The following is a 21,385-nucleotide window of genomic DNA, read 5'->3' on the forward strand; positions in this document are numbered from 1 at the left end:
TTTTTTATAAAACTGCTTGGATATTAGTTTAATGCTCCAGCAGTTATTTTCAGTTTGATGATGCTGTTAGTAGGCTAGTAACCCATTAACGTTAGCAGTTTCAACCGAAATTGTTACAGATTTGTGAGCAAGGAGTAACCAAGTGAACAGGCTTATTTAGATAACTACCCACATACTGTGGTTGGAGCATCTGAAGGTAATCCATTTTAATTACTTTTTGTGTGATTGAGATGTTAAACGGTCATTATTTTTGGACTACTGCTTAGTTAGCCATACAAGCGTTAGCAGTTGAAAGCTAACGTGTTGCTAATTCTGTCACTTCTAATTCTGGTTTTATGTGGTTACATTTTGTTTATTTTGTTGACTCTAACTTTATGTTTACTTTATTGATAACAATGTTATTGCTACTATAATAGCTGTTCATGAGTTCACTTTAACTTAGTTATTACTTTTATTTTATTTGGTATTTTATTGAGATCTGTAGGACTACATAAACTGACAGTTAGGCTAGCTAGTTTGTGCTTTTGTAGCTAGCTCGTTAAATCCAGTTCTTGAAAATAGATACGATACTAGGAGAGTCTGGGAACCCTAGTTAATTTCCCTCCAGCAGGGAGGTCAGGTCCAGCTGATGGGATGGGGTGTGGGGGTGGAGGGCCCACAACCACTGGCTGCCTAACAAACAGCTTCAAGTCAGAAAACGGCAAGCACAATAATACCGGGAAATACGGAAGTTTGCCTTCAAAACAAAATACTGATTTAAAACACTGTTGAGTTTGAATAAGTTATGAAACGTTTTTTGTTTTTTTATAAAACTGATTGGATATTAGTGTAATGCTCCAGCAGTTATTTTCAGTTTGATGATGCTGTTAGTAGGCTAGTAACCCATTAACGTTAGCAGTTTCAACCGAAATTGTTACAGATTTGTGAGCAAGGAGTAACCAAGTGAACAGGCTTATTTAGATAACTACCCACATACTGTGGTTGGAGCATCTGAAGGTAATCCATTTTAATTACATTTTGTGTGATTGAGATGTTAAACGGTCATTATTTTTGGACTACTGCTTAGTTAGCCCAGCGCCAGTTAGTCATACAAGCGTTAGCAGTTGAAAGCTAACGTGTTGCTAATTCTGTCACTTCTAATTCTGGTTTTATGTGGTTACATTTTGTTTATTTTGTTGACTCTAACTTTATGTTTACTTTATTGATAACAATGTTATTGCTACTATAATAGCTGTTCATGAGTTCACTTTAACTTAGTTATTACTTTTATTTTATTTGGTATTTTATTGAGATCTGTAGGACTACATAAACTGACAGTTAGGCTAGCTAGTTTGTGCTTTTGTAGCTAGCTCGTTAAATCCAGTTCTTGAAAATATATTTAAAAGTTTGTCAAACAATTACTAACATAGCCTATATTTTTGGGGCGTTTTATTGTAACCACACTTATTATACAGTTTGTATTCACAATACCCACTTCAGCCGCTCTGGCTTTTTATTCTGAAAGTTTTGATCGGATGTCATCCTCGGTAATGTTGCTGTTTTTGTGACACCGTCAGACTGTCACTCAAGTGAATGAAGTGCAAGGGCTGTAGGATTTGAAAAAACGGTGCCATCTGCAAAACAACACGGGGTAGGATCTGCCACACAGTGCCTCATTTTTCATGGGTCCATGTTTCATTTTTTGGCAGAAAATAAAAGGTTGTCCGGATGACTGCAAAGCGCTTCCCCATCTGAGACACACCAGAGGACGCAATTCTTCAAGTGTCTTCATATTTATGGAATAAAACCAGGTAAGGTGTCATTGTCAGTTTATAGGTTATCTATAACGATTCAATAAGGAATAAGGATGTGACATGTGTTGAAGTAATAACCGCTATTATTGTGTTTTTCTGGTGAATTTTACTCGCCACTGTAATGTGACTGGTCCCGTTATGCCCCATGGTATGTGGGGGGAAATCGCAGCGCAAAGTAATGATGTTGCACCGTTAATGTCGCTATTTAAGGACCGTTTGTTTATCATACTAAGCAAAGGATCAATACAGATTGACACACTGGCAATTGTTTTCTGGTGTGTGTCAGTCTTGTCGATCCATCCTGGAGGTGGTGATCGACTGTTCCCTCTGAACCTCCTTGCCTCGGACAGAATAAAGAGGAAGACGGCAGTGAGGAAAAAACCTGTCTTGCCAAAATCCACATGAACTAAGAATGCCAGTTGTAAAGCTGTGTATTGGACCATATGAGCTGTCAATGTCCACGTTTTTTTTACATTTGAACAGGTTAAATCAATCATACAATTGCTTAAGGTTTCTACAGAAAGTCTGGGAATAAAGGAAACTAAAACTAAAAGATACATTTAACTCCAAAATGTGCTTGTAGACTTTGCAGGCATTTCAGTCACTCCCTTAAATAGCAAAGAGTGGAAGAGAGGAGGATCAGGATATTTGTTAAATGACTACCAGATGTTGTTATAATCCTTCTGTCAATACTGTATCAGACTTAAAGTTTATGGCATGAATGAATGGGGAGTAATTATCTATTATTATGCAATACTAAGCCACATATTTGACATGTATTAACACATATTGTTCCATGAAATCTAACATTATTATTTCAGGGCTCAAAGGTACAATCTACATCTTATAATATAATATGTATACCCATCAATTATCTCCAATCTATGTGTATTTTAGTGGAAGGGAACAGAATGAGATAATTTCTTAACTGGTCCATGATATTTTAGTAATCCACACTACATCGATTAGTAAATTCACACATTTATTTTTGCCGAGTTGCTCAGAACATTTGTAGGAAAAATAAACCATGTCTGCAAGCGTTGCATATGTCTGAGGAAATAAATCAGTGGATATATTTTTCAGAAGGTTGATGCTGTACAGTGGCAGTGGGCTGTGTGTGTGGGCGGTTTAACCGAAGGACAGATGAGTAGGTTCTTCCTGAATGCGGTGAATCAGCCTGCTATTAGTGCTTCATGTGGGAGAGCTGGCAGACGAGGTCGGCGATTGAAAGTTGTTGATATGTTGGGAGTGCTCAAAAGAATGTGGGTTTTTTTTCATTATAGTTGAGCTTTGACACAGCTTGACATGAAGCCCAGATCTCTGAAAAATATCCCTCTAATTAGAAACAAATCATCATCCTAGGAATGAAACGGACATTTCAAAAGAGGAACAGGAGCTGTCACACCCCCCCATGTTTATCTCAAGCCAAGTTTCCTGTCCTAGGAATGTCCTTTCCTTCCTCATGAAAAGTCCCTGTGCCATATGGGGGAGTACAGTTCATACACACCCGGTTTCAGTGAAAGTGACTTGCTCACACTTCTGAATCTGCAAGGCGTGAGTCGATTTCACAAAAACTCTCAGTGGTTTCAAAATGTTCTTGACTTTTCCACCAAATGCTCCAGATTGCAAGCATCAACTTGTAACTTTTGCTTCCTGGTCACACTGAGAATGAGAGCCAAATGTAACAAATCAGAAAGTGTTTAACTTGTTTTCTGGGCATAACCCTTATTAGCTTGAAAGGGGGCAGGGAGCCGTCCATCCATTTTGTGGACAATGAACACTGGCTCTTTGAAGAGTATTGTGAAGGCCTGTTGTAAAACACCATTGTCCGCCTGCTTGCTGCCACGGTAACACTCACACTGGCAGCAGGACTGAAAATGCTGCAGTCAGAGAGCTGGCAAATGCCGTGCCAAAATATGTGTGCAATGAAAAAAAGCCTCATTGTACCTTGACTCTGTGGAGTGAATCCAATTTGTCGGATTTTCCACGAGTCATTACTTTGCTAAATTACAAGTATAAATACTAATCTGTGGGAGTATTTGCTAATGATTTGAGTGACCACTGTGTTGTAGCCACAATTAGGGACACAAAAGTCCAAAAGGGTAAACCTCGCATTGTCATAAAGAGAGACACAAAACATTTTGTGGAGCAGGGTTTTGTACATGATCTGTTTGGTTTTGATTGGGGTAAAACGATCTGTGTGCTGATGTTGAAACTGCATGGTCTTTTTTTTATCTTGGTTTTATGGAAATTATCGATAGACACCCTGCTGAAAAAACCAGTTTAGACCAACAAGGCTGGTCTGGCTGGTCAGGCTGGTTTACCAGCCTGACCAGCCAGTCAATATTAGGCTGGATTAGTTTGCTGGTTAAGAGGGGTTTTGGACACTTTAGCTGGTCAGGATAGCTGGTTTGGTCACAGTGGTCTAGCTGGTCACCATTAGCTGGTCGGGATAGCTGGTTTAGCTGGTGGTCACAGTAGTCTAGCTGGTCAGTATAGCTGGTTTGGTCACAGTGGTCTAGCTGGTTACCATTAGCTGGTCGGGAAAGCTGGTTTAGCTGGTAAAAGCTGGTGGTCACAGTGTTCTAGCTGGTCACATGCTTGACAGAGATGCTGTATGCGAAACCAATGTGAGTTTGGAAAATTGCACAGTATAAATCTATTTTAGTATACCTCAACAATGTAATTATGATCAGTGGAAATGGCCATGACATGGGCCCTTTAAGTAAAAGACCAAATCATGTCAAGCTTTAACCTGAGCCGGTTTTTTCAGTCTTTACAATGCACTGTTGGAAAATACCTTCCAAAGGCTAAATTCAAACTCAATACCATAAATAACTGGGTACAAAAGTGCTTTTACCTGAGAGAACACGTTCCACATGGAGCAGCAACCATCCGGCTCGGCCTTTTGCTGCATATCATCTCCTCCCTCTCCACTGTTTCCAGTAGATCTCTACTGTCCAATAAAACTGAAATTCCCCAAAAAATCATATTAAAAAAAGTTAAAAACAATAACTTGCTTTTGGCATTGAAATGGATTAGAATCTCACCTTTTTCCTGGATATCAGGAAGGCCAGGAAGTCGTTCCCTTCAAGTCTGCAACCAGTCATAGGAGTTCAAATGCAAAGCCTGAACGATGACAAGAGCGAGACTTACATTTTACAATTATATTTTTCATTCATACCAGAGCAGTGTGTATAGGCCCTGTACGACATGCAGAGAACATATCAAATCCCCTGACAGAGGGTGTTTCTCAATCGCGAGTAAAGCTGCTTCAGAGCCACTATTTCAAGCATACTACGTCATCGAGTGCCGCCGAAGTACTGTTCCAATCTCCAGCATACTTGGAAATCTACAGAGCCCGGCGTACTCCGTTTGGAGAAATATCGAGGCTGCATATGAGTAGACTCCGCGGTCTTAAAATCCCCACAATGCTTTGCGCACGGACCAATTTCCCTAAATCTGTGGCGGAAGATGTAAGGCGGGGCCTCTCATATGACGCACACCTGCACACTTGCTAGCGTGTTCCACACTTCGTTTTCCGAATGGCAGGAAGTATTCTTGACTCACTTCTGAAACAAGATGCTCGGCAGACATGTGCTACCAAGCAAGCGTACTCGCGATTGAGAAACACCCAGAGCTGTCAGAGCGGTGCCTCTCAGAAGAGCAGCCGCTGGGCGGAGTCACAGAAACGCTCAACTGATCTTCACTCCCAGTCAAAACAAACCGCTTTGTTTCTGTCTCGCTGTTCCCCCGTGTCCCGCCCTCTCTGTCCCCCGTGTCCCGCCCTCTCTGTCTGTCTGTGTGTCTGAGTCTACTCATGTGCAGCCTCGATATTTCTCCAAACGGAGTATGCCGGGCTCGGTAGATTTCCAAGTATGCTGGAGATTGGAACAGTACTTCGGCGGCACTCGATGACGTCGTATGCTTGAAATAGTGGCTCTGGAGCAGCTTTACTCGCGATTGAGAAACACCCTCTGTCTGTTTCAGTTTCGCCAGCAAGACTGCTGGTAGACCAGCATACATACCAGCTTCACCAGCATAGACCAGTTTAACTACCAGCTAAAACCAGCATAGACCAGCATGACATCCATGCTGGGCTATGCTGGTTTAGCTGACCAAGCTGGTCTTGAACCAGCAAGAACAGCCTGGCCAGCTTGTCCAGCCTGGTAAACCAACTAAACCAGCCTAACACCACCCTAACACCAGCTAAAACCAGCTAAAACCAGCTAAAACCAGCTAAAACTAGCTAAAACCAGCAACCATCTTAAGCTGGTCTATGCTGGTTTTTTCAGCAGGGCATGCACCCCTGCGTACATTTAGAGTGAAGGGACGAGACAATCCTTGGTTTTCTGCTGAACTGTTTAGTCTCCTATAGAAACAAGGCCTGGGCAAAGGCTAGGAAATCAGGCTCAGAGGTAGAATGGCTGCAATTTAGGCAGCTAAGGAATAGCTTCACATCACATATCAAAAGTGCTAAGTCGAAGTACTATCTGTCAGTTACCACAAAAAACCTGAATAATCCTAGAACATTTTGGAAAGCCATAAAATCGATATCCACCGGTGAGATCCGTAATGAGCTACCTCCTTGCCACAGCATCTGGCACTATATCGGACAGGGCTACTATGTTAAATTGTTTTAATGAGCATTTTGTGTCCTGTGGCTCTCTGTTTGATTCAGTTACGAACTCTGCTTCTGTGATCACCACAGTCCGTCACTCTGAACAATGTGATCTGGAAAACCAGTTTTACTCCTTTTACTATTGATGTTGATGTTGTTCATGAAGCCTTATCCAAGTTAGATCCTAAGAAACCGGCTGGCCCGGACAACGTAGAACCTTTCTTTTTTTAAATATGGAAGTCAGCTTATGTCCTGCCTTTACTAAAAGGAGGGGAGGCAACTATTTTAAATAATTATAGGCCCATCTCTAAATTGTCAGTTCTGGCTAAGGTTCTTGAACGCCTATGAGTGAACAGGTAAAGGAGTTTTTATGTACAAATGACATCCTATCTAAACATCAGTCAGGTCTCAGAAAGAAACATAGCACCATCACTGCGACAATGAAAGTGGTGAATGATATTGCGAGTATTTTAGATAATAAGCAGAGTTGTGCAGCTCTATTTATTGACCTTTCCAAAGCGTTTGATACCGTCGATCATCGCATCTTGAAGCAGAGGCTAGTCAGTATTGGTATATCCAGCCATGCAGTGGGGTGGTTTGCGAACTACCTCGCTGAAAGGTCCCAATGTGTTCAATTTGATGGGCTCACTTCTGAGTGGTTAAACATTACTAATGGTGTTCCCCAAGGTTCTGTTTTAGGTCCACTTTTATTCTCCATCTATATCAACAGTTTAGGTGAAAATGTCGATGGAGCAACCTTATTTTTTATGCGGACGATACCGTGATGTATTGTGTAGCAGGTCCCTCCATTAAGGAGGCTGGTGTTAAATTACAGGCTGTTTTTAACATTATTCAGACTCAGCTATCTGAACTAAAGCTTCATTTAAATGTTGATAAAACCAAGGTAAAGACACCAGAGACTGCTTTGGATATTGTAACTGCGCAAGGAATAATACTTGAAGTGGTTGCCTGTTACAAATACCTTGGTATCTGGCTTGATGATTGTCTCACTTTTAAACTTCAGGTCAATAATCTGCTTAAAAAGCTGAGGGTTAGGCTAGGTTTCTTTTTCAGAAACAAGTCCTGTTTCTCGCTTGAGGCCAGGAAAAGGCTAGTCACTGTGACCTTTTTACCTGTGCTGGACTATGGTGATCTGGTCTATATGAATGCACCTGCCCATTGCCTGAACAAGTTAGATGCCGCCTATCACAGCGCACTGAGATTTGTCACTAATTGTAAAGCACTTACACATCAATGTACCCTGTATACCAAGGCAGGTTTGCCATCACTTACTGTACGGAGGTTCAGTCATCGGTACACGTTTATTTATAAAGCCATGTTGGGTAAACTCCCGTATTATATCTGCTCTCTGATAACACAGAGAGTTGCAAGCAGCTTTTGTCTGAGATCGCATGATGTAGTATTGTTACATGTGCCAAGAGCAAAGACTGTCTTAGGTAAGACAGCTTTTATGTGCGCAGCTCCACTTGCTTGGAACGATCTTCAGCTAGAATTGAAACTGAGCAATTTCATTCCTCTGCATGTTTTTTAAGCTAGGTTAAGTGAAATGTTCTTTGATACTATGGGTACTTGTAAATGTCGATAACTATGTAAATGTAGCCTGTAAATATAATGTATGATGTCCTTTATTGTTTTATGTTGTTTTATGTTTCATGTGGACCTGCTCTTTTTCAAGGGCAGGTCTCCCTTGAAAAATAGATCTATGATCTCAATGGGACCAATCTGGTTAAATAAAGGTTTGAAATTAAATGAAATACCTCTAGAGAGAAATGCCAATCGGATTTCTACTGTGTTTAGTTTACTGTGCAAAAAAGCTTCCTGAGTAGGGCCTTACATTGTCTCTAGATGTTCAAATAGAGGACGACTAATAATTCCTACCAGACTCGCCCAGTGAACAGAGCAATGTGTTTGTTAACGCTTCTCACTCAATGCCTCCTCTGTATATCTTGTGTTTGCCAAGTGTGAAATCAACAACAGGGGACAGAAGAAACACTCCTGTTTGTTCTTTTATTCTTGACCACCTAATATCACAACTCCAGCACAGAGAGAAAGTCTTTTTAGACTTTTGGAGAAAGTTGTCTTCCTTATTTGGCCGGAACCCTCATGCTGTTGATTTCATAAGAGTGTGGGAACGTGTTTATACTAGTACAATGCTTTTGGTGTAGAAAGTATTTAGAAGCTTGGTAAAGGAGGAGGCTGTGCTCTGAGGTTATGCCAGTAAAGGGCCCTTGTCTGATGTCTGATCAATGTGGGCATTCATGTCAATGTCATACATGTTGATGTGATGTTGTGAAAGGTTTCTCCTGCACAGTTCTTTACCTTGTGCATGTTTTCCAATGTTTATAATCCAGCAGGGAGCTTGAAAATACATTTATTTATACAGTAAATTGCAATAGGCACTAACCAGACAATGATGAGCCAGGCTCTTTCTAACAGGATTAAATAGGAATGTTTGGCAGAGCTAGTGGTGACTGGACTGCTGACATATCTTTTACTCATCTACAAAAATGCAGAGCTATCATTTCCTATTCTGCTTTCCTTCTGATAACGACTTGTATTGGCCTGTTTCCTCTAGTCTGGATAACAACGATGACACTGTAAAACTAGACAAAATCCCTTCGATATGGGTTGCAAATACATGCCATCTGCATTCCAAAACCTTTTAAGAAATAATAAAAAAAATTCTCTTGTCATCTGCACACATTGAAAAAAACTGTGAACATTCCCTTCTGTCCTCCACAGCCATCATGTCGGGGAAGTCAGATGTGAAGATGAAGTGGGCGGCTGTCAGGGGTCGCCTGGGCTCCTCGCAGGACTCAGATACCCAGCAGGAGGCCAACCTGGAGAGCGCTGACCCAGAGCTGTGCATCCGCTTGCTGCAAGTCCCCACCGTGGTCAACTACTCAGGGCTGAGGAGGCGTCTGGAGGGCAGCGACCAGACATGGATGGCCCAGTTCCTGGAGCTCAGCGGGCTAGATCTCCTCCTGGAGGCCCTGGATCGGCTCTCGGGGCGGGGGTGTTCTCGCATTGCCGATGCCCTTCTGCAGCTCACCTGTGTCAACTGCGTCCGGGCTGTCATGAACTCCTCTGCAGGGATCCACTTCATCATAGACAACGAGGGATACATCCGGAAGCTCTCCCAAGGTTGACCATACACCTAATTTTGTAAAAAAAATGATCATCTACCGTACTCCAAGAGTGGCCCAAAAATATTTTAAAGTATACTTATAATTTAGTCAAAATATTTTCAAAAGATATTCATGTTTGGGATGCTGCATTCGTTTTTAAATGTTATGTAACATTAGAAATATTCGTTAAATGGGTCATAACTCACTGTGCTGAGCTTTTTCCAATTTTCCCAGCCAATTCCTCTTTATGCACAGAGATGAGTCATCACGTGTTGCTTAAGAAATCCCTAAAAATGTAATATCACAGTGAGTCATGAATATTGGATTTCCCCCCCCTCAGACACTTACACGGAAAACCACATGTTTATCTACTGTACATCGCAACATCCCCAGAGGGCAAAGTTCAAGTAGAGTTGCCTTAAGATCTGTGAAACAAAGCATCCTGCTCGGGACTACACTGCAAGAGGGAAGATAGGGGCTTTCTTATAGACAAACTGATGAAAAATACAAGAGCTTGAACTGTATTGATGTGTGTGATCATGCTGCTCCACAGCTTTGGACACTTCCAACACCATGGTGAAGAAGCAGGTGTTTGATCTTCTTGCTGCCCTGAGCGTGTTCTCTGCAGACGGCCATCGCCTGGCTCTGGATGCTCTGGATCACTACAAGGTAAGTAAATGAACATGAAAAAGTCCTACTACCAACTTTCTTAAATTATTTGTATTTACCTCACATGATACCACATCACCACTCTGAATGATAAATACCTAAACAGTGCCCTCTAGTGGTGGGTTGGATGCACAGGCATTATAATCCTGTGGAATCACATTGTTCCTCACTGAAGTGGATGATTGATTTCTCCCTTCAGGGCGTGAAGACGCAGCAGTATCGCTTCAGTGTGATCATGAACGAGCTGCAGGCCACAGATAACGTACCTTACATGGTAACGCTCGTCAGTGTTATCAACGCCCTCATCTTCGGCACAGATGACCTCAGGCAGAGGGATAAGATGAGAAAGCAGTTCATTGGTAGGTTCTCCGTTCAGCTGCTATTTAAGATATATACAGACAATCGGGCCAGATACATTTTTTGGGGCTATTTTGCTTCCATAACATGTTTTTTGCAGACCAGTGAAAGCACCCAAAATACATATTATGATGTTGAGGTTAGCACACTTTATTTAGGTCTGTAGATTTCTCCAAATTCACCAAAATATAGCATAAGATAATGCCTAGTTTGCATAAACAAACATAACATTTCAGAAGACTTGTAATACAAAACATTTTTTTCCCGTAAGTAATCAAATGGGGAAGTTTCATTGTGATATCTACATTGTTTACCCTTTTCACCTGTAGTGTCTTGGAAAATGCATGGGATTTTATAATCCTTCTAATTTTATAATGTCTTTAAAGGCCGTTATCTCTATTTAAAAAATGTTTTTAGACTCTGAGCCATAAATCTCCACTTCATTAACACTAACATATACCAGACTAGTTTATTTTTGATGTTTTCTCTATGGAGGGGTTAGCTCATATGTCATTCCGGGTCTGATCATTCTTACTGGGCCAGTGAGATTAAATGAATTCCCTCTGTTAAAAAAACATTTTGCTCTAAAATCGCAACAAATAAAACAAGAATCTTGAAAGTGGCTTTATCCAATGTTTACTTTTCTGATAGTGTATGCAAACAAGCACATATTTAATAGGAAAATGCCTCATTTGCATATTTAAACATAACTTTTTAGAAAACTTGTAATATAAAAAGAACATTCATAGTGAATGAAATCATGTTTGGAAGTTCCATGGTGAACCCGATGTTTAAAATGTCACCCTATTCACCTGTCTCCCTAACATTACCTTGAGGTCCCACCATGAGTAATTCTCACTGTGGTAAACTGCAACAGTGTCTCCCCTCGGTGCAGAGAGTGAATGCAGATGGGAAAGCGGGCCATCAGCAGGATCTCTATTACAAATATCTCTGTCACTGGGACGGCCTAAGAATAGGCCTAATGGCCTCATTCTCATTTGAGAGAAAAAACGTCTGAGAACCAAGCAAACCTAAGTGTCAAAAATCATTGTGCATTCATGCATTTTACACCAATAATACTGGCTATCAAAAGTTCTATTTCAAGAAAATTGTACAACTATTACATTACATTGATGATAACTTTTGAATGAAAATCCCTACCAGTCCATGCATTTTCTATTGTGGATTATTCTTTCTTATTGCCTTTTGAGTCTATTCCAAGCATGTACTGGTCACAAACTTGTTTTCTATCAATACAATAAGGTATTTAACTGCTAAAGATCAACTGAGTCAAGATAGCTTGACCAATATTTCTTTCAGTTATATAAACCCTCCTAAATTCCTGCCCACTGCAATAATACTGTACAATAAATCACCTCTGGCTGGAAGAGAACTCTCTGCTCCATAGTTTCTCTAGAAATAAAACCACGTTGTACATTTTACTCATATAATCTGTTCAATATTTATACTCCATATTCCATAATGTCATATATTTTGAATATATATTTGTATATATAATTTCAACATGTATATTTTCTATTTTATTTTATTTTTATTTCTATTCTTGTATATTTTGTAGTTTTGTTTTATTGTAAAATGCCTTTATGCTGCTGTAACAACAACACTTTCCCAATTTGGGATCAATAAAGTACTATATATCTATCTATCTATCTAAATGCAATACAATGCAACCTAGCACCTTTGACCAATCAGCACTTTGTTGGGCCACTCCTCTTGTGTGATTGCTCACCTGTGACTTCCTGCCAATTGCCCCAAAACCAGCAGTGTGAGACACTGTGGAGATTAAACATGAGTGTTGTGGTACTCAGAGCTGTGTTTCATGTCGTCTTGCAGGACTTCAGTTACTTGATATTCAGCCAAAGTTAAGGTGAGTCTTCCATCTTTTTGTTCCCATTAGTTTTTGTCATGTTTAGTCTTTAATGCTGATTTATGCAACAAATTAATTCTGAGCTTTAAAGGTCTTTTTTTAAAAGTCCATAACCATTGAGTGTTAAATGGTGCTTTTAAAACTGATGTTGCCATTTGTGTCCATTAGTGACAGTAATTTGCGGCCCTTGCTTGTGCTGAAGTGGTCTCCTGCAGTGATGTGTATGTGTGTTGTGTGCAGGGAGGAGGAGGATGAAGACTTAAGTATTCAATTGGAAGCTTTTGAAGAGGCAATGGCTGAAGATGAGGAGGAGCTGCTGCGGGTCTATGGGGGTATTGACATGAGTGATCACCTGGTGGTGTTCACTACTCTCTTTAACAAGGTAAGAGCAGACTGTCTCTCTGCTACTTGTTATAGTTGTTGCAAAAAGGATCTAATGTCTGAATAAACGGTTTCATCAGGTCTTTGTGGTGCTGGCACACATTGTTAGACTTAAATGTGTAAACAGGACATGCTGTCTTAATTTGTTTGTATGCATGTGCTGATGTGTGCAGGTTAGCAGCACCCCAGCCTCCATGCAGCTGCTGTCCATCCTGCAGGCGCTGCTGTTGCTCGGGCCGGACCACTCTGACATCTGGCAGGCTCTGGAGTCCATCACTAACAGAGCCATGCTGCTGGCCCAGGACTGTGAGTCAGCACTAAAGCAGCAATACATTCACTTTCAGGTCAGATCTCTGGAGAGGCTGATGGCTAGCTAATGGCCTCCTCAGCTATTCATGTGTGAAGGGGAGTGATTACCCAGGAAATGGATCATAGCAATGAAATACATGCAGATGTTGACTGGATGACTAAAAGCGTTTTGTTTTATAGAGAAGTACTGAAATTGGGTTCCTCTGTGTGTGTTTGGATTTGTGCCGCAGCTCATATGGAATCCTCTGAGAAGATCATGCAGCGGCTGCTGTTCTCCAAGGGCAAGAGCTGCAGGGGTCAGCACGAGCTGGACGGGCAGCTGGGGGGGGCGGATAAGGAGGTCCAGACTGACACAGATAGTGGGGATGAAGAGAAGTCAGAGAAAAGCTTAACATCTTCTCAGAAACCACTGTGTGCCTCTGCTCCACCTCCACCTCCACCTCCACCTCCTCTAACCCCAAGTATGCTCCAACCTTCTAACCAGTGCCCACCCCCTCCTCCACCACTACCTGGGGGGTTTGGTGGACCCCCACCACCTCCGCCTTTGCCTGGAATTCCACCACCACCGCCACTGCCTGGTGGTCTGGGTATGCCTCCTCCGCCACCTCCCTTACCTGGTATGGGTGGCGGCCCACCACCACCACCTCCATTACCTGGTATGGGTGGCGGCCCACCACCACCACCTCCATTACCTGGTATGGGTGGCGGCCCACCACCACCACCTCCATTACCTGGTATGGGTGGAGGCCCACCACCACCACCTCCATTACCTGGTATGGGTGGCGGCCCACCACCACCACCTCCATTACCTGGCATGCCAGCTCCTCCGCCTCCCCCCGGCATGATAGTGGCTCAGGGTAGTCAGTCCCTGGGGTCCGCTGCCCCCACCAAGGCACACCGATGCCCCACCCTGAGGATGAAAAAGCTCAACTGGCAGAAACTGCGTGCGGTTACGGGTGAGTGGATAAAACGTTCAGATGCTTCTGTAATTAGTCTTTTGAGGTCATGAGGGCAGCAGACCCTCGCTCAATCTGATTTAGGGACTGGTGTGGCGCAGTGGATGGAGCCTTGGTGTTGGGATCAGGGGGTCACAGGTTCAAACCCCACTGCAAGTGGGGTTTGAACCTGGGGCAAGACACTTCACCCCAAATTGCTCCTGTGGGGATTGCCCACAGTATTGAGTATGTAAGTCGCTTTGGATAAAAGCGTCTAACAAGTAACATGTAATGTAATTTAAAGAATGTGGTGTCACTTACATATCCTAAATCTCTTTTATCTTACATTTTTGCCTCATGTCAAGATCTGATATATTATCACAACTTTTAGAACATTTGTTGTGTTTTAAACAGAACAGCATTATGGGAAATGTGTGTGAAGCTTTTGATAGAACGCATATGAGTCCAGAATAGTTGATGGGGATGGAGCATTGATTTTAATGATTAGTCGATTGAACGAAACTAATGGTTATCTATTGTGATTACTGATTTATTTTGGAAAAATATATATATATATATATATATATATATATATATATAGATATATATATATATATATATATATAGAGATAGATAGATAGATAGAGATCATCACTACTGACTGAAAATGTTGGATAGACAAAAATGTGGGTGTTTTTGAGAGATGGCCCGTTACTTTTAGATTAGCCATGGTAGGATGTTGATACAAAATGGAACCACATGAGCTCATTACAGCTTCCTCTCTTCCTGCACACACACACAGATGGTCACTCCATGTGGGCCACGGTTCAGGGTGAGCCTTCTTCTCAGGAGCCGAACTACAGCAGTATCGAGCAGCTGTTCAGTTTCCCGGTGACCGAGAACAAAGACAAGGGGGCAGCTGCTCCTGTCAAGAAGGAGCCTAAAGAGGTGTGCTTGGTCAATACTCGACACGGCTCGAAACAACAAACGCCAGATTATCAAAGCTGAATAATCAATATTCCTTTTTAACTTGTCTTTTCTTTCCCATCAGATAACATTCATTGATCCAAAGAAAAACTTGAATTTGAACATATTCCTAAAGCAGTTCAAATGGTAAGATTTTACATGTTTTGGAGTTTTTTTTAAATGCATAATATTTCATATAAAATACAATATTTGTAATCTTCTTTGTCCAGCAAAAATGAGGACTTTGTAGCCATGATTCAGAATGGGGACCGTACTAAGTTTGACGTAGAGGTGCTGAAACAGCTTGTGAAGCTCCTACCAGAGAGGCATGAGGTTTGTACTCTTTATCTATTCTCCATCCTTACCTAGAGACTTGTTTGCACCTGTTTTTGCAAACCTGTCTGAATCACTGTCTTGATCTTTCACACAGATTGAAAATTTGAAGTCCTTTCAAGGAGAAAAAGAAAAGTTGGCAAATGTCGACCGGTTCTACACCTCCCTTCTCACTGTTCCCTGGTAATTATTTGTCACGCCAGTTCTGATTTCACTGCTGATAAAGTGCATGCTTGATATTTCATAACTTGGCTCCTTGTTTGCTTTGCTTTCTGGCTCCTTTCCCCAGTTATCAGTTGCGGATTGAGTGCATGTTGTTGTGTGAGGAGACTTCATCAGTGTTGGATATGCTCAAACCTAGAGCCAAGCTGGTGGCGGAGGCCTGCCAGTGTAAGTAAACCCAAGGCCCTTCACAGCTTGTAACATGCATGTAGTGGTCATTCTATTTCAAGATGTAATTTCCCTATTTTCAAATTAACACCATGTAACCGATATCTTAGCTATCAGAACTAGCACGCTCATGCCCAGTTTCTGCAAGCTCATCCTGGACGTTGGGAATTTTCTCAATTATGTAAGAAGCTTTTTTTTTTTTAATACATTTTATTTAAGCTTATATTTAGACGGAGCTTTCATTTTTTCATTCATCCATCTACTTTCAGGGAAGTCACACGGGGAACGCTGCAGGGTTCAAGATCAGCTCTCTGCTCAAACTCACAGAGACCAAGGCCAACAAGAGCCGCATTACGCTGCTTCATCACATCCTGGAGGTACACAAATTAGCTCACAGCTAACGTTTTTTTAACTCAGTTGGGCTCTTGTTTGATTGCTTACTTCATGTTTGTTTTCTTTGGCAAAGGAAGCAGAGGAGAACCACCCAGAGCTGTTGGCGCTGCCAGATGATATAGAGATCTGTGAAAAAGCAGCAGGGTATGTCAACCTTTCACTTCTACTTTCGCTGAGGTTTTTCCTTTTTTTCTTGAAATTGCTCCTAAGTGGATTTGATACTTTATCCACAGAATTAGTCTGGAATCTGTTCAGTCAGAAGCCAGTGCCTTACTAAAACGACTGAACGAGACGGCTAAGAAGGTCTCCACCTCTGACGAAGAGGTGAAGGAGCAATACGGAAACATTCTTCAGGTATGATCATTATTTTTTCTTTGCCTACAAATGGAGCCAAATGTGATAACTTGTGGAAGCTGTTCATATAACTCTATCCATGTCCTCTGCTGCAGGAAAGTCTGGAGGCATGTCAGGACTTGACCGAAACATTAACGGAGACTGAGAAGACAAAGAGTGAGCTGGCTGTCTACTTATGTGAAGATGTCAGCCAGCTGTCGCTTGAGGAACTCTTCGGAACCATAAAAACTTTCCGAGGACTTTTCCTCAAGGCACTAAAGGTCAGAGAAGATACTTTGTTGATGATGTTGATGATATGACTCTCTGTGATTAAACCCTTATAGTCGTTTAAACACTGAATGTTTTCGTTGTGTAGTTTTAAAACCAGTTCCCAGTCAAGCCTTCCTCTTGGATAAGTGGGGAGTGTTTTCTTTGGAATGAGGGTATCAACATACTGGGGGAATAAATTGAAAATGTTCATATTACTCTGTCCAAATTATACAAAGACAAATCGCTAAGTGACAAATCCTCACTTTCATGATAACAGGAAAACAAATCCAGACGAGAGCTGGCAGCCAAGGCTGAGAAGAGGAAGAAGCAGCAGCTGGCAGATGAAGAGTCCAAGAGACAGAAAGGAGAGAATGGAAAAATCAGTAAGTTGTGAAGAGGCCTGCTTTCTTTCACTGTGTACTACAAAATACCTTGAGTAAAGCCTTCTTTTTACCTCTCTGTTACCAGTCAAGAAAGGCTTTGTGCCGCAGGACGACGGCTGCATCGTCGATCACCTCCTGGCGGATATCCGAAAAGGTTTCAGCCTCAGAAAGACCAGGCCAAGGTGCGATTCGGAAAGCCTCCCTTCTAGTGAAATTCGTAGGGATACCCTCCCATCTGGTAAGGACAAGAGATTGTGGCCTCCATCCACAGTTCCTAGCTCCGCTCCCGAGCCACTTTACTGCGAGCCACAACACAGCCTTGCCGCTTTACCTTTGCTTTTTATTTGCGCTTTCTTCCACCTTGATAAGCTATAGCTCCTTCGATTAGTTGCTTTGTCGAGCTATATTAGCGGTTGTTTGCATGGAGAGCATTTTATTTTCATGCAGCGTTTGCACATATTACGACATCACCACATTTATAAGATAATATTGTTTTTAAGCTTCACCATCAAATACTGCTCACTTCTCCCTCTCAGGATCAAGTGTGAAGCCTGTCGAAGAAAAAGCCGCAGAACTAGCCGTCACCTTCGCTCCCTCCAAACCTCCGCCAGAGGGTCCACGGGCCGAGACGGGCGGAGTGAACGGCTTCCTCAGCCCGTCAGAAGAGACTCCTCCAGCACCTCAGGGTGCAATTCAAGACAGACCAGCTCCACCTCCCAAGGCACCCCCAGGAGCAGCCATGATGAAGCAGGCACCCCCGGTAAGACCTGCGGCGCTGCAGGGTGGGCTACAGCCACAGGGACCCGCAGTGTCTTCACCAGATACGATGCAGCCTCAGCCTCAGCCTCAGCCTCAGGTTGAAGCGGAACATCAACCATGTTTACCCACAAATGGCTTCTCACCGGATTCCTCCGAGGCTAGCGTCCTCAGCCCGACTTCCCTCTCCGATTCTGACCTGCTAGAAGCTGTGTTGAATGGCACGTCCAGCCTGGCGTCTGAGAAGACGATTCCCGAAGAGCCAGTGGATGTTAAAGTAGATATTCATATGAAAGAAGTTCCTTTACCGAATGCTAACAATGTGCCGAGTAGTGAGAGAAACACAACGGGAGATGAAGAAGGAGAAATTAGTAATGAAATAAGCCATTTAGCAGAGACTGTAGGACAAGAGAAGGGGCGAGAAGAGAGGAAGTGCATTATTGTGAAAACGTCCGTGACTACACTCAGTGAGGGCATCGAGGGCTTTGATGTTCCCGATGGACTGGTGTCACCAGATCTGCCGTCAGTGTCTGAAGCACTGCCTCCATCCCCTAAGCCCGAGCCAAAGAGAAAGAGGAGCCTCTATAAACAAAACAAAAAGAATCCAGGTAACCTCTCCATTACATTTAATAAAGCGCATGTTGGGAACGCTAGTCTCTTGATGCCTATTAAAGGGAAATTCATATTTTTTATGTTATTGCTTTTAACATTTTTTATTTTATGTATGTGCTATTATACTGTGTATTCATAAGCATTTTATTAAAGACTATGTGTGCAAGAAATGTTGCAGATTAATATTAAATGGATTTGAATCTATCGCCAGGTTGTTTTTAATGCTCGGTTTTCCATTCTGAAACACAAATGTATTTTTTTTTATTATTTTTTTTAGTCTTTGAATATGTATTGTACAATGCCTTGTCTTTTTATGCTGCTGCTGCAACACAAACATTTCCCAAATTGGGATCAATAAAGTACCATCTTATCTTATCTTATCTTAAGGTAACAGGGAGAAAGGACACACTAAACATAAAAAAGGCTGTGTGTTGCAGTGAGGTAGGTCAAATCGATGGGATGGCAAACTGTAAGCAGAAACATCATCCTAATGAAAACACTCGCCGTCGAAACGTTGTCCCAAATAACACGTCATTTGTTGGTCTAACTGGAATCTGGATTTCATTTTTCTCTGTTGTTCAGCTTTTAACACCGGCTCTCTCTTTAACACTTTTACAATTCAGTTATCAAGCAAGAATCATGTGGGTAATTCTAACAATCATAACTCACAAACTAAACCAAAAAGTTCAATTTTGTACAGAAAGTAATCCTCTTTATTATTGAATTTTAGCATCAGTTTTCTGATTTCAAACCACCTTGCAGTGTGTGACGTCATAGTGGACTGAGTTACTTCATGAAAGCTGCCACTTTGTGTCTATCCTTCCATATTTTCTTGTCCATTCCTCAAATCTGCAACTGGGATTGTTCAACATACTAACGTGTTCTGGTGTGCTTCCTGTAATGTGTGCTTTGTGAATTGGCTTTTTATGATGGTTGCTGTATGTAAATGCATAAAAAATGTTTTTGCCACTTTAAAAAAAAAGAAAGAAATATTTAACATTTTTAAAGCAATAGGCTTGTTTTTTGCCAGGTGTATTTTAAAGCAATATTTGTATCCCCCTTGTAAATATAAACATTTTATTAAAGCTTTTTAATTGGATATATTTTGATTCCATTTACTAATTTTAGTCTTTGTTTCCATAGGTTACTCCAGAAAAAGAAAATGGAGAGGAAAATGTTAATATCGCACAGGAGTTGTGAACTGGAAGGACTACAATACTATTAGTTTGTGAGACTACATGAGCATTGACTCCTTGAAGAGGATGCAGAAGTCTTCCTTTTGCAATGATTTGTTTTACATGACCAAGAAGAGTAAACGCGTCTTAAGGCTGGGATTTCCAAATGTCTCTCTATGTAAATTAGTTGTGGAATTTGTGTTAGAGTGTTTTTGATTCTGATCTATTGAAAAAAAGTGGCTTTATATGTTTTGTACAATTGTTGTAATATGAAGTGAATGTGTTTTTGCATTACGCTCTATTACCTTTTCAGCCCCTTAGAAAGAAAGATGCAGTGTTGTTGGTGCAAGATATGTAATTTAACTAATCAAAACAAAACTTTTTGAATGTCTTAATTGCTATGTATATTATCCAGATGATCTCTAACAGGAAAATATAAGGATATTTAATGGATTGTGAATTTAATTGTTAAATATATTTTAATAAAAGTGAATTTACTGTTCATCTGTTTGTGTTGAATATAGTCTTATAAGAATACACTGGACAAGACACACCTCTTTTTTATTTATCATAGTGTTTTTATTTTATAGTATTTTTTTAAATGATTCAGCAGTTCTTGTTCTATTAGTACACTGGAAATGTAGGACACTTGTTGGGGGGATTTTAGTGCTTGTATTTTATATCTTTATGAAAATGTAGCAGTGTCATTTCCTTTCAATATTTCGCATATCATATTACCTTATGACTCAAAATCAATGCAGAACTGTACTGTTTGACTGCACTCGACAAGTAGGACACGTCCTATAGTATTTGGATGCTTTTTCTGTTTTATATGAACTTTATGAAACTCAGCGGTTTCCAATTGAAAAGCTTAATTTCAATTGCTTCCATTTCCTGTCAAATTATGACTACAAATACATGCAAAATGGTTATTCTACACATGACAAGATCACAACTCTTTACAGAGTTATAGTTTTCTTTCGATTGTATTTGACTAAATTGCCCATTTCTAAACAGATGCTATAGAACAGGGGTACTCAAACTTTTTTATTAAAGGTCCACTTGTGAACTAACTTTATACAAGGTCACTGGTCCGGATCGGTAAAGTCACCCCCCCCCCCCCCCCCCCCCCCCCCCCCCCCCCCCCCCCCCCCCCCCCCCCCGGAGCGGAGCAACGAAACTGAAATTAAGAAAATGTTTCTTACGGCGCTCTATGCATGGGGCCCCCTTGAGGGGTTTTCCCGACATGTCGTTTCAGTAAATTAAAGGGTGTTTCATGTTGTCGTTGCTGTGGACCTTCTTAATCTACCTTCTTTTGGGGCCCCCTTCTGGTCCAAGCACTTGCCTGCCTTGCCTGTCGGCAAACGGCGCCCCTGTAATATACACACACACATTCAATACATACATACAGTATGATGGCTTGAACTAGTGGGAGAAATGGCACTGTTTGTCTGTAGCCAATGCCTTGAACCTCGGCAAAAAAGGCATTAGAAGCATTAGAAAGTCAAGGTAAACTTGCGGTTAACTTGCGGTCTGCAATGCGTGTCACGCTCGCGCACACAAGTACATATATATGCACGTTCATTCTCACAATGCGTCAGACACAAGACGCGCGTACACAATGATGTACATTAATTTATCAGAATCAGAATTCCTTTTTTTTTTTTTTTTT

At 41.4% G+C, this 21,385-nt stretch overlaps 1 protein-coding gene across 4 annotated transcripts; it reads left to right on the plus strand.

Moving 5' to 3' along the window:
- Window positions 1-1,578: 1,578 nt before the first annotated feature.
- On the plus strand, window positions 1,579-20,215 carry inf2 (inverted formin 2). 4 transcript variants are annotated; one of them, XM_034114713.1, is made up of 23 exons: window positions 1,588-1,790; window positions 9,178-9,579; window positions 10,117-10,232; window positions 10,432-10,591; window positions 12,444-12,477; window positions 12,718-12,859; window positions 13,032-13,164; window positions 13,398-14,123; window positions 14,905-15,050; window positions 15,154-15,215; window positions 15,299-15,401; window positions 15,499-15,584; window positions 15,691-15,791; window positions 15,902-15,972; window positions 16,061-16,168; window positions 16,258-16,328; window positions 16,418-16,538; window positions 16,634-16,798; window positions 17,065-17,170; window positions 17,256-17,408; window positions 17,707-18,534; window positions 18,926-18,979; window positions 19,682-20,215. In XM_034114713.1, the coding sequence occupies exons 2-22, from the start codon at window positions 9,183-9,185 to the stop codon at window positions 18,976-18,978; spliced, it is 3,882 nt and encodes a 1,293-aa protein (XP_033970604.1). In that variant the 5' UTR covers window positions 1,588-1,790; window positions 9,178-9,182; the 3' UTR covers window position 18,979; window positions 19,682-20,215. The 4 variants fall into 4 exon arrangements, with proteins under 4 accessions (XP_033970780.1, XP_033970604.1, XP_033970687.1 ...); XM_034114796.1 differs by lacking the exon at window positions 18,926-18,979; XM_034114635.1 differs by lacking the exons at window positions 18,926-18,979; window positions 19,682-20,215 and having other exon boundaries at window positions 17,707-18,867.
- The last annotated feature ends 1,170 nt before the right edge of the window (window positions 20,216-21,385 follow it).

Source organism: Trematomus bernacchii, unplaced genomic scaffold (assembly GCF_902827165.1).
Source record: "Trematomus bernacchii unplaced genomic scaffold, fTreBer1.1, whole genome shotgun sequence".
Taxonomy (NCBI): Eukaryota; Metazoa; Chordata; class Actinopteri; order Perciformes; family Nototheniidae; genus Trematomus; species Trematomus bernacchii.

Coding starts and splice junctions, on each gene's coding strand:
- inf2 (XM_034114635.1), top strand. CDS start 9,183: ATGTCGGGGAAGTCAGATGTGAAGATGAAGTGGGCGGCTGTCAGGGGT. Junction 9,580..10,116: donor CATCCGGAAGCTCTCCCAAG/GTTGACCATACA, acceptor GCTGCTCCACAG/CTTTGGACACTTCCAACACC. Junction 13,165..13,397: donor CATGCTGCTGGCCCAGGACT/GTGAGTCAGCAC, acceptor TTTGTGCCGCAG/CTCATATGGAATCCTCTGAG.